Genomic DNA, 13,415 nt, shown 5'->3' with positions numbered 1-13,415 from the left:
CTCTAACAAAAGGTACAAGACCTCTTGGCCAAAGGTGCTGTCCGAGAAGTTCCCCCTGAAGACTGGGTTCATGGGTATTATTCCCGATTTTTCCAAGTGGACAAAAAAGGGGGGGCAAGCGCCCAATCCTGGATCCGTGAGAGGTTAACAAGTTTCTTAAAACTAAGAAATTCTGTATGTTGTCACTCCCAGAAGTTCTCCCTCTTCTGGATGAACAGATGTGGTTTGCTGTCTTGGAGTTGCGTGACACATACTTTCACATTGCAATCCACAAAGATTGTAGACGCTCAAAATATTGTCGAAGGCTTTCACGGTCAGAGTTCATTGGTTCTTGTAGGTTATCCGGGCTGTGTAACCGTGGTCTTGGAATTTTCTTTCCTGACGTTTCGCCAGCAACTGTGGCAGGCATCTTCAGAGTAGTAACACTGAAGGACAGTGTCTCTCAGTGTCAAGGGTGTAGGAAGAGTAATATATAGTCAGAAAGGGGTTGGGTTTGAGCTGAGTATTGTCCTGCAAAAGTAATGTGCTAATAATTGTCCTGTAAGTATCAAGATAATGTGCTAATGAGGGTATGGTATGTTAATATGGAACCATTGTATCCTGTTAATGTGTGTAATCCAAAGCTAATCTGCATGGCTATTGTTGAATGTTGTCTTTGTTAGTCTGGAGGTTTTTTAGAACAGGAAGCCAAGCCTTATTCATTCTTAAACTCTCCTCTTTTCTGTTAAAGTTGTGCTGATGTTTATGAATTTCAATGGCTTCTCTGTGCAATCTGACAAAATAGTTGGTAGAATTGTCCAGTCTTTCAGTGTCTTGGAATAAGACCCTGTGTCCTGTTTGTGTCAGTCCATGTTCAGCCACTGCTGATTTCTCAGGTTGGCCAAGTCTGCAGTATCTTTCATGTTCTTTTATCCTTGTTTGTATGCTGCGTTTTGTGGTCCCGATGTAAACTTCTCCACAGCTGCAAGGTATACGATATACTCCTGCAGAGGTGAGGGGGTCTCTTTTGTCTTTTGCTGATCGTAGCATTTGTTGTATTTTCTTGGTGGGTTTAAACACTGTTTGTGTGCTGGCCCACTAGGGCGGGGTGCTCCTGTAGCAGCACGGTGCTCTGAAGAGGCCTGCAGCAGGCGGGGCAACAGGCTGGGGTTTCTGAAGCCGAGGCTTCTACAGCTGGCAGCTGTATTAATTGGGAATGGGAGTAATCACGCAGTCCAGTAACAGTCCAAGGTCAGTCAGGGTGAAAGGCAATCCGTCAGAACGAAAGGCAGAGTCAAGGTCGGGCCTGTCCAAGGTCAGGCAGGGAGTCCAGAAGAATTCAGGGTCAAGAAAGCAGTCCGAGTCGATACAGGGTCAGCCAGAGTGGATTGCCGCAGGTTCGCCATGCGTTGCTTCCACAGATTCTGCTGGCTCAGCCTTCCTAAATACTTGCAGCTGTCTGGGGGAGGCAGCTTCTGTAAAGACTCACTCACTATCTTCATGGCTGTCTCGGTTCCTTCTTTGTTGTTCCAACCTGGCTGAACGCCGGCGTTGTTCTGCCAGGACCCGGCCCATTTTCCGTCGACGAGTCCCAGGAGACATCTGTTCCTCATGGTCTCCCGACTCCCTGGGCAGCTTCCTTGATGTTCCTGGGTCGGCCGGCGTCTGGTCTTCTTTAGGCTGCTCTGTAGCTGGTGACTTTAAGGTATGTCTTGGCAATACATCGTCATCAGCTGTTTTCTCTGTCAGCGTGGGTGGGGAAGGAGGACTCTGTCCCTGGATCTGGTCTCCGTCAGAGTCTGAATCTGTTGTCAGGCAGCCTCTGACAGTTTGTAGGTTATGTTTTTTCAAAAGTACCTGGTACCTGGTCTACTCTGAAGATGCCTGCCACAGTTGCTGGCGAAACGTCAGGAAAGAAAATTCCAAGACCACGGTTACACAGCCCGGATAACCTACAAGAACCAATTGTAGACGCTATTTGCGTTTTGTATGTGACGGTAAACATTATGAATATGTTTTGCCCTTTGGCCTGGCTACAGTCCCAGGACCTTTACTAAGTGCCTCTCTGTGGTAGTTGCACACTTGGCCCTGCGAGGTTGTACAATATTTCCATACCTTGATGATTGGCTGTTAGTAGGCCACTCTGAACAGGACCTAAACACTCACATCTCCGTTGTTTTGTCAGTTCTTGACAGACTGGGCCTCATGGTCAATCTTAAAAAATCACAGTTAACCCCTTCCAAGGCCCTAAATTTCATTGGTGCCCACCTGAATTCGGTCACGGCTAGAGCTTATCTCCCTATTCAGAGGATCCGAGCCATTCAGAAAATGGTCGCCATACTTTCCAAGAACAGGTTCCAGACATCAAATAAGATTCAAAACCTCCTGGGACTCATGGCCTCCACTGCCACAGTTGTAGCCTTCCCACACTTACGCATGCGCCCCCTGCAGAACTGGTTCCTCAGAGTCTTTTGCCTTAACATTGACCCACAATATAAAAAATTGTCCATTCCAAGGACAGTGGTCAAGTCACTAAATTGGTGGTCCCTTGAGTCGAACCTTTCACTGGGTGTTTCTTTTCATAGCCCCACTCCTCAGATTCAGGTTTTTACTGACGCCTCCTTGTCAGGCTGGTGAGCACATTGCCTCGATTCTCGAGCTAAGAGTACCTGGTCTACACGAGTCCACCATGCACATAAACCTTCTTGAACTTCATGCTATTAGGCTTGCTCTCTGTTCCTTTGCAGGAATACTGGACGGCCACATCATTCAGGTCGCTACAGACAGCTCCACCACCCAATACTACATGAACAAGCAGGGCGGCACAGGGTCCATTTTGCTGTGCAAAGAGGCCATCGCAACCTGGGAATAGGCTATATTCCACGACATCACTCTAAGCGCCGTTCACATTGCAGGCACAAGCAACACCCTTGCAGACACCTTAAGCCGTCATCCAGATGACATGCATGAGCTCACGATCGATCCACACTGTCTCCACCAAGTGTTTGACACTTGGGGTACACCTCTCGTGGACCTCTTTGCCACTCACCGCAATGCCATTTGTCCTCTATTCTGCTCCCGGGCAGGGGCAAGCCCAGGCTCCATGGGGGACGCATTCCAGATGATGGGATCAGGCAGCCTTTTTTACCTGTTCCCACCTTTCCCACTGCTGAACAGGGTCATAGCCAAAATCAAAACGGACAAGACCAACTGTATTCTCATAGCCCCTTTTTGGCCCAGGTGATCCTGGTTCCCGACCTTGATGTCCCTCGCCAAGGGGAATTACAGGCCCCTCACCGGGGTTTCCCAATCTGCCCCATGCAACATCAACTTGACAGCCTGGAGAATACAAATGTAGAAGAGTGGTCAGAAAGGGTATCACCAGTGCAGCTTCACTCCCTCAAATCCTCCACTAGACGTTCCTACGATGCTAAGTGGAAGCATTTTTCTGTTTGGGCTGTTAACAAGTGTTTATCTCCAGTGACTTGTTCCCTGTCATCTATTTTTGACTACTTGCTTTATCTGAAGGATGATGGACTTTCCAATTCCTCAATTAAAGTACATTTGGCGGCCATTTCGGCCTTCCATGTTAACCTTGACTCTTTTTCTGTGTTCTCACACCCGCGCTCAAAGAAGTTTTTTTGAGGATTAACCAACCTTTACCCACCAGTGTCTCCACCTATCCCGCAGTGGAGTCTATCCCTGGTCTTATCCCAGTTGAAACACCCATTGACCAATGAAACACCCATTCAAACCATTGGCCACCTGTGACCTTTCCTTCCTCTCATACAAGACTGCCTTCCTGATCACCATCACCTCGACCAGGAGAGTTAGTGACTTGGCAGCCCTCTGCCACTCTCCACCTTTTACAAAATTTCACTCCAACAGGGTGGTCTTGAGACCTAAATTTTCCTTCCTGCCCAAGGTGGTATCCTCCTAACACCTCTTCCAGGACATTGTCCTCCCAGTTTTATTCCCGAACCATTCCTCCAATGCAGACAGAGCATTACACTCCCTAGACGTCCATAGAGCCCTTTTATTTTACCTGAGAAGAACCACAGACTTTAGAGTGGACGATAATTTGTTTATTTGTTTCAAAGGCCACCGTAAGGGTCACCGAGCATCCGTCCAGACCCTATCTAGGTGGATTTCTTCAGCAATTAGTTTATCCTATGAACGTGCTCACGTTGAGTGCTCACTGATGATCAGGGCACATTCTACTAGAGCTTACGCTGCCTCCGTCGCCTTCTCATCCAAGATTGACCTTCGGGACATCTGTCGAGCTGCTACTTGGTCGACTCCTTCCACGTTCATGAAGCATTATGCAATCAACGTGGATTCCACCAGAGAGGCAGCAGTGGGACGTGCCGTTTTGCAATCCTTGTTTTGGTGATTGTCCCACACCCATCATCCTGGTAAGCGAGCTTGCTACTCTCCCAGTGTGGGACTGCACAGAAGCCATGTAGATGAAAAACAGAGTTTCACTTACCTGTAACTGTTGTTCATCTGGTGGTCTTCTGTGCAGGCACACATCCCTCCCTCCTTCCCCACTTTGGGACCTCTCCACAACACACTGGAGCTGGTTCCGTGGCAGCAGGTAGGAGAACTGGAGGGAAGAGCGCCCGTCCCCCTTGGTCATGTGACTGTTTGGGCTGGAAAGCTACATGATTCAAGGGGAGGGGGAGGGGTGCTCTTAGTTTCATTTCTTCTAGAAGCTGACTAATCTTATCCGTGGCTGGCCTGCACAAGCGCAGTCCCAATGTGTGCCTGCACAGAAGTCCACCAGATGAACAACAGTTACAGGTAAGTGAAACTCTGTTTTTCTCGAGTCTCTACTTCCCCAAGTATACATGAACACTTCCTCTCCAAGAAGTGGATCTTTTTGTACCTGCCTTCTAAGACTGCCGATAGCAAGGCAGAGCATCTAGCTAGGGTAAAACCCAAGTTTGAATCACCACTCTGCCATGGAAATTTGCTGGGACCAGTTCCAGTGCAAAAAGAGTGCCTGTATGCAAATGAGCATTTAGACGTAACTTGATTATAACTTTTGGTGTATTCTCAAAGTTACTGTTAAGATTGCTGGGACCTTGGGCCAGTCACACACTCTCAGCCTTGACCCTGGAAAGTATTTGGATGGGAGACCTCCAAGGAATACCAGGGTCATGACATGGAAGCAGGCCATGGCAAACCACCTCCAAAAGTCTCTTGCCTTGAAAATCCTACGGGGTCACCAGATGTCAGCTGTGACTTGATGGCAAAAAAAGGAGGCATCATTTTGTACTTTTGCCCCCCTTCAAAACAAATGTAGATCCGGCCCTGAGGGCTGCTTCTTCGTTTGGAAGGGGGCTTCAGAAGAGAGCTCCAGAGGAGAGTTTCATTTTTTCCAGATGGAGAGAATAAAGGTCTAGTCAATGCCATATATTTAGCTTCCACTGTAGGTTGGGCTGAGCAACACGATGGCATGCTGACCTTTCCCACACAGACTTTGCGTAGGAGAGAAGCAGGAGCAACAGAGCCAGAAGTTGGCTCAGCAGAGCTCCACTTGGCATCCTTTGCAAGAACAGTATAACTGACACTCTGTTACAGATTGGCAACAGAGAGAAGTAACTCAGTAAAAGCATGGGAGATCAAGTCTTTTAGCCCATGGAAGCATTTGAACAGAATTAGCTCAAGAGGGAGTGAGAGAACCAGCATGGCGTAGTGGTAGCTTTCCTGGGGAGGGCAGGATATAAGATTGATTATTAATTAAACAAATAAATGATAAGAGTGGCGGACTCTAATCTGGAGAACTGGGTTTGACTCCTCCTCCACATGCAGCCTGATTAAATTTTTCTATTCAAGAGGAGGTGTCTATATTCCAGCTGCTTTAAAGCTATTCAAAGCAAAAACACTGTCTCTGATGGAATATGGATCTTATATAGGCTCATCAACTACAGGGCTAGAGCGGCTAGAGAAAGTACAGTCTAAGTTTTTGCATGCCATCTTACAGATTCCTTCCTGTGTCTCTAACTCTATGGCTCGCCTTGAAATGGGCATGATTAGAGTGAGGGCAAGGATTTGGCTGATGCCCTGCTATCATCAATGGTTTAAAGTAAAACAATCCCAGCAAGGACTTCTACCACTGCTTGAACAAGACCAATATAAATCTAAATGGGAAACAGTGGTCCAATATGATCTAGAGAGATTGGGCCTATCCCCACAGGACCTATTGAAATTGGATAAAAACCACGTTAAACAAATAGTAAGACAAAGGGTAGAGGACATCGAACGGCAGCATGACATATTAGCAAAAGCACTCGGCTTCTTATCATCTACAAAAAACAGATATATACTAGCGCCGCTCTCATATCTTACTGCCATGGGGCAGTCCCTGGAGAATGGGTCCTCCTCAGAGGAGGAACTCTACCAGGAGAATTCGGCCCCAATGGAGCTGCCTCTGACCTCACAGCCTGAAGTGGGGCCTGATTCAGCACAGCCTGGCGAGGAGGCTTACAGCCCTGAAGCTGGTGACTCTCCAGAGCAGGCACAAGACTTACAGTCAGAAGTCATGGCAGAACCAACCACGTCCTGCTCAGAGCCTGGACCCAGTGGCCCAGCTGTGAGCCCTCAAGCTACTAAGGCAGCAAAGGATGACAGGTGGAGGCAGCAGCAGAGAAAGGCCCTGGTGGCTAAAAGTGCCTGGCTGGAAGCCTACTGGCGTGTGCTGAAACAGCAGCAGAACAGTGAGTCCTCGCAGGAGGACTGACAAAGAAGCCAGATGCCAGAAAAAGCCTCAGCTGAACAGCCCAGGGTCGAGGAAGCAATGCAGTGCATACCTGAGCAACCTGCTGCCTCCCACACCTGAACAACTCTCTGTGCCTTTAGACCTTGGACTAGCTGTTTGGACCTCTGACTCTCCGTGACCCTCGACCTTGGACCGGCTACCTGGACTACGAACTATAACTCTGATTTGGCAAGTACTGGATTCTGATTTCTGGCTTTGACAAATGGACTTGTTCTTTGAACTCTGCTTTACCCTCTCCCTGCTGTTGCCAACCGCCTGGAGCCGTATCTCAGAGACACTGCAAGTGGAGACCTGAGCATTGGCAGCAAGCCAGCACACTTACGGAGCTAAGTGTAATCAAACTACGTAGAACCTTTACACTAGCTAGATGTGATGTATTACCATCTGCTGTAATGGAAGGTAGATATAATAAGATCCTGCAAGGAGGATCTGTCCATGCGAATTTGGAGAAGTTGAGACTAGGAGCATATTTTCTTCAAATGCCCTATTTATAATCAGCTTCGACTTGCCATATTACCCCCACTATTAGTTATTCTAACAAATACAAACTTGGAAAACTACTGGCGGATGAAAACACTTCGACCACAAGACAGGTTGCCAAATTTTGCTTTGCGGAGATTAAAGTACGCACAAAATTAAAAAGCAAAGATGCAGATAAAGTTGAGCTTAAACTACTGGATTTCAAAAGTGGAGAAACCTGATGGCTGTTTTCTTTATAGGAAACATAATTGTTAAATTACTATGCGGTAATCTGATTTTAATTTTGATAAGTTTTTATATACTATTTTATTTGAAATGCTGTAAGATTGTTACATAGTGTATGTAACATATATTGTTACATTTATTGGTCTTTGACCGCAAATAAAATTTAATTCAATTCATGCAGCCTGCTGGGTGACCGTGGGCTACTCACAATTCTCTCAGAAATCTCTCAGCCTCATGTACTTCACAAGGTACCTGTTGTGGGTAGGGGAAGGTGATTGTAAGCAGCTTTGAGACTCCTTAAAGGTAGAAAAAAGCAGGGTATAAAAACCAACTCTTCTTTTTCTTCTTCGTCTTCTAAATTACCTGCTCCATACTAACTAGGTCATGCACATCTCCCTAACTATGGAACTATTGGGACTTGGTTTGCTTTATGTATGAACTGAATGGAAACGTAGGGATGACTGCAAATATAAAGAAGAGCCCTGTTGGATCATATCACAGTCTCCCACAGTCCACTATTCTGTCTCCCCCAGTGCCCAGCCATATGCTCCTGGGAAGCTAACAAGCAAGGCAAGAAAGCAATGGCCTTTCCCTGCTGTTTCAGAGTCAGAAATCCAAGTTCTGCCTTTTGAAGCTGAAGTCAAATTTCAGCTTCTCTGTATATTCTAGTGTTGGGTAATAACGGTAGCCTTCATGCATCAAAGCCATATAGGCCATATTTTTGGTGCAGGGAAAGAATGAAAAGATTGAACTTCATTCTTAATTTTGGATGTCTTCATATTTTGTGGCTTTTGCATCAGCCTCCCACTGTCACTTGAACATAGACTTTGTAACATGATGTTAATAATAGGTCATCTATAATTTTCATGTAGTTGTGCTGCTGACAACATCAGCTTAATCTAGCTCTCTGTGGCCTCTTGGAACATTTCACTTTTAACACCCACTCACCAAATATATTCCAGGAACGTCTCTCTGAAGTTAGGGCAAAATAAACAATTACATTTTTTTCCGAGCACTTCTTCCCAAAGTATTTCCTTGTCTGTCAGCCTCCTTTAAAAAGTGTCTTAATACGTTATTAAAGCAATTCAGTTTCTTTTACTCCTAAGAACATTTGATGGATTCCCATCTTAGCTATTCCTGGTCTTTTCTACACAATTTAATCTTAATTGATTGGTTAATATGAACTTACTTGAACTATGCTCAACATATGTCTCCTTGGCCAGTTTTGGAAGGATTGGATGGGATCTTTCAATGGATTCTGCCCTCACCAAATGCACAGCATCTCTTTTTGGCCCATCTACTGCCCACATCTGCCTGCACTGTTGATGCAGTGAATCAAAGTCCCACAATATTTGGGGGTGGGTGGTGGCAAGATTTTTACGACCATCCTGTGTGATGTCAGTAAGCTCGAGGGGAGGAGGCACCTATTGCAAACTTTTGTGTATTCACCAACAACATCAACTGTTCTTGAGAAAACATTCCCCAGATGTGTTCCCTTATTAAATATGTTTTTGTAGCAAATGCTGTACATAGCACAATGGCTTCCTTTAAGTTATCTTGCTGCAAAGATGGCTACAACATTTTTACTATTCAACTTCAATATTCTTCACAGGTTTCATGCCAGACAGGGGATCTAAGCCTTGATGCCATGTACAAAATCTGTGACTTAAAAAGCTTGACAAATAAAACTATCTTTAATATTTCCATTCCTTTTTGTAACATTCTGTACTGTGTCTTTATGCCAATAAAGGAATGATGATGATGAAATAAAAATATATCCCATTTGATTCACAAGGCCTGTATACTATATCCGATTCATATACTCAGTATAAAGGCAAAGGTCTTCAGACCTAGGCACAAACCTCTATGCGTGTACAGCATGTTTTCAGAGCTCTCCCTCTGCTCTTTAACCATACCTCTTGTGCCTTCTGAAAACATGCTATTTTTTCATTTTTTTTCCTTCAGAGGAACTAGTATACAACAGGAAAGGGAGGATGGGGATAATCAAGTAGAGGGATTTTGATTTAGAATAAGTAGGGATATGGTCTGGAAATACCTGGTTGTTTTAAATTCAACAAGTCCTCAGGACCTGATGAATTGCATCCTAGGGTGCTGAAGGAACTGGCAGAGTCATGTCAGAACCTCTCACTTTCACTTTTGCAAAATCTTGGTGGACAGGGGAGGTATCTGAGGATTGGAAAAAGGCTAATGTTGTGCCTATTTTTAAGAAAAGGGAAAAAGATTATTAGGAAATTATTGACCAGTTAGTTTAACATTGATTCCAGGGAAGATTTTAGAATAGATTGCTAAGGGTCTGTTTGTGAACATTTGGAGAGAGTTAGTGTGATTGTTAAATTTCAGCACAGCTTTCTAAGGAATAAGTCATGCCAGACCAAAGTGATCTCTTTTTTTTTTTTTTTTTTTTTGATAAGAGTTACTAATTTGGTCATTCAGAGGAATGCTGTGAATGTTTGGATTTTAGTAAAGCATTTCACATAGTGCCCCATGATGTTGTTGTTGAGAAGTTGGTGAAATACGTTACTGTTAGGTGGATGATTGCAGTGCTGATCATCACAGCACTTATGACCAAATGCAATGATAAGAAAATACTTTAAAAACTTACGCTTTTAAACCCACCTTATGGGTGTGTGTGAAAATAAACTATTCCAAGAATCGTCACTGTTGTGCTCTGTGAGTTAATGTCGACCACACAGCCTAGCCTATTACAAACTCTATTAACCTTAAAGGTAAAGGGCCCCTGTGCAAGCACCGGGTGATTCCTGACCCGTGGGGTGACGTCACATCCCGACGTTTCCTAGGCAGACTATTAACCTTAGCACTCATAAAATGCTACAGATATGACATCAAAGTCCACCAAACAGATAAATGTCTGTATTTATTTCCTGTTAACCAGTCAACAGTAAGCAGGTGAGTATGCAGTTTGTAAGGCACACCGTGAACTCACAGCTTGGACCGATGACAAACTTATGCAAACGCAAGGATGTACTGATCAGAAAACGACGAGATGGAGTTCCAGTAAACATCCATTTCACTTAGGCTTCTTAAGTTGAAATTGACATTGGTAATCATCATGTCCGTGTTACTTTTCAGTGGCGTCAGCCTTGCTATCCAAATGCATTATACAATCTTTCAATGGAGCAACCTTCCTTTGGCCAGTCAAATAAGCCCGTCTCAACATTCCCAACTCCCTCAGCCTTTCCTTGTAGGGCTTGGTCTCCAGGCCCCTGATCATCCTTGTTACTCTCCTCATTGCTCTCCTTGTTGCAGTCGCTCGATTCTGTCCATATCATTTTTGAAGTGAGGCCTCCAGAACTGCACACAATACTCCAGGTGCGGCCTGACCAATGCAGTGTACAGCAGAACTATGACATCTTGCGATTTGGATGTTATGCCTGTGTTGATGCACCCCAAGATCTCATTAGGTTTTTTGGTTGCTGCATCACACTGGCTGCTCATATTTACCTTATGGTCCACGTGCACCCCAAGATCCTGTTCACATACACTGCTGCCCAGAAGCGTATCCCCCATCCAGTATACATGTCCCTCATTTCTGTTACCCAGATGTAGAACTCGGCACTTATCCTTGTTGAATTGCATCATGTTCACATCCACCCACTTTTCCAGTGTGTTCAGATGTCATTGAATTCTATCTCTTCTGGTGTGTTTGCTGCTCCTCCCAATTTGGTGCCATCTGCAGATTTAATGAGTAGTCCCTCCACACCCTCATCCAGATCATTTATAAAACTATTGAAAAGTACTGGGGCCAGAACTGAACCCTGTGGCACCCCACTGGACACCTCTCTCCATTCAGATGAAATGCCATTGACAACTACTCTTTGTGCGCGGTTCTGCAACCAGCTCTCTATCCACCTAACTATCCTAGGTTCTAGTCCACAGACCTCTAGTTTACCCATGAGTACATCATAGGGAACCCTGTTAAAAACCTTAATGAAATGAAACTTAATTGGGACAAATGTGGTGTTGCTCTTCGGTAGAATCAGTTATATAAATATCAGATGGCTGAAACCTGGCTGGGTAGTACCACTTGTGAAAAGGGATTTGGCAGTTCTAGTGGACCATAAGCTTAATATGAGCCAGCAGTGTGATGCAGAAATAAAAACTGCTAGTGTGATTTTAGTCTACATTAGCAGATGTATAGTGTCAAAGACACATGAAGTATTGGTGCTGCTGTACACTGCTTTAGTTTGACTTCACCTGGAGTACTGTGTTCAGTTTTGGGCACCACAGTTTCAGAACGATGTCAATAAGCTGGAAGGAATCCAGCATAGGTCAATGAAGCTGGTGAGTGGTTTGGAGATCATGTTGGATGAGGAGAGGTTGAAGGAGCTGGGAATCTCTGTGTTGGAGAAGAGATGTTTGCGAGGTGATATGATTGCCACCTTCTGATACCACAGGGATGCCATATGGAGGATGGGACAGACATGTTTTCAATCATGTTGGATGACTATAAACTATAGTTTGCTATAAACTATAGCAAAGGAGGTTTCATTTAAATTTGAGGATGATCTTCCTGTTGGTGAGGTGAGTCTGACACTGGAACAGTCTCCCTTGTGAAGTGGTGGATTCTTCATTGTTGGAGGTTTTTAAGTATTGATTGAATATCTACTTGTTGGGGATATTATAGTTATAATTCCTGCATTGGCCTAGATGGGCCTGGTAGTCCATTCCAACTCTGAGATTAAATTAAAATTATTTAAATGTTGGGGCACTCTCCAAAGTGGCATGCAAAGCATGACAGGTTACCGCTGAAAGGGGGAATTGGCAAAGTTCCCTTCTGTGTGCAGAAGTGCTTTAGGTGTGTGTGTGTGTGTGTACATATTATCATACATCATACATACATCACTCTTTGGATCCCTTGCTGCATTCTAAGCCAAAATATCCAATTTCATTGAACACTGATGTCTTTTTATTTTTCCTATTCACAATGTCATTCTTTTGTGGTGAGTTCAGAGAGTTTTAAATTGTATTATATCCCAACAAGTGTGCAAAAGTGTTTCAAATGATTGGTTTTCAATAATTTCAGTGAAGTGGAAAACTGGAAACCCATATTTTCACATCACAAATGTGCTTTGTTTTGGTGAGTAAATTATTGAGGGCTTTTATAGTGGAAAATTCTCCCAGATATTTTTATGAGCAGCCATTTTTTAATACAATGTACGGTCTTATTATAATTCTTTTCTTTGTGTGGAATGTTCTGCTTGCTGGTGTATAATATGTTAATTTAAACTATTAAGTTTTCACAGTGGAGTTTGTCAACTTCATGTGTCAAGCATAAATACATGCAAAATCTGCTTACTGTAGTTTTTAGCATGCTGTTTTCTTTTTAGATCATAGCTGAACTTAAGACAACCATTTCCTCTCTGACAGAGGAAAGCTATCAGCAGCAGCTTGCTGAAGAAAGGCACCTGCAGGATGTTTTACAAAAATTTGAAGATGAGAAGCAGCAACTGATTAGAGATAATGACAGAGCAATCAAGGTAATCTGGGGCTTTGAGTCAATGATGCTACCAGCTGTTTGAATATAATTAAAAGTTGTGAAAGCAATGGCAGAAGACACATGAATGCATGTAGCATTCATCTTCTTATAACACTCAGCAGTTCCACTTATTGGATGAACTGCAATGCCATGACTGACTGAGAGACCTATGCCTATTATTTTGGGTGCGGTGGAACATGGGCAGGATGGTGCTGCTGCAGTTGTCTTGTTTGTTGCTTCCTAGAGGCACCTGGTTGGCCACTGTGTGAGCAGACTGCTGGACTTGATGGACCTTGGTCTGATCCAGCAGGGCCTTTCTTATGTTCTTATGTGAAGAGGGTTTGGGTTTTTTTAATCAGGTCTCATCCATTTGTATAAAACCTTTAATGAAACCTGGGTAGTAAATGTTCAAAGTTATAGTAATAATAA

At 44.2% G+C, this 13,415-nt stretch overlaps 1 protein-coding gene across 6 annotated transcripts in view; it reads left to right on the top strand.

The window, feature by feature from the left end:
• Nucleotides 1-13,415, top strand: part of CEP112 (centrosomal protein 112) — a 379,853-nt gene that overhangs the window by 282,828 nt on the left and 83,610 nt on the right. For all 6 annotated transcript variants that reach the window (XM_056854861.1, XM_056854869.1, XM_056854853.1 and 3 more), the window contains one exon: nt 12,838-12,987. In XM_056854861.1, the coding sequence (XP_056710839.1) occupies nt 12,838-12,987 (150 nt within the window). The remainder of the gene's footprint in view (nt 1-12,837; nt 12,988-13,415) is intronic.

Source organism: Euleptes europaea, chromosome 1 (assembly GCF_029931775.1).
Source record: "Euleptes europaea isolate rEulEur1 chromosome 1, rEulEur1.hap1, whole genome shotgun sequence".
Taxonomy (NCBI): Eukaryota; Metazoa; Chordata; class Lepidosauria; order Squamata; family Sphaerodactylidae; genus Euleptes; species Euleptes europaea.
The sequence above is the reverse complement of the archived record's forward strand: the minus strand, read 5'-3'. Positions and strand labels throughout refer to the sequence as shown.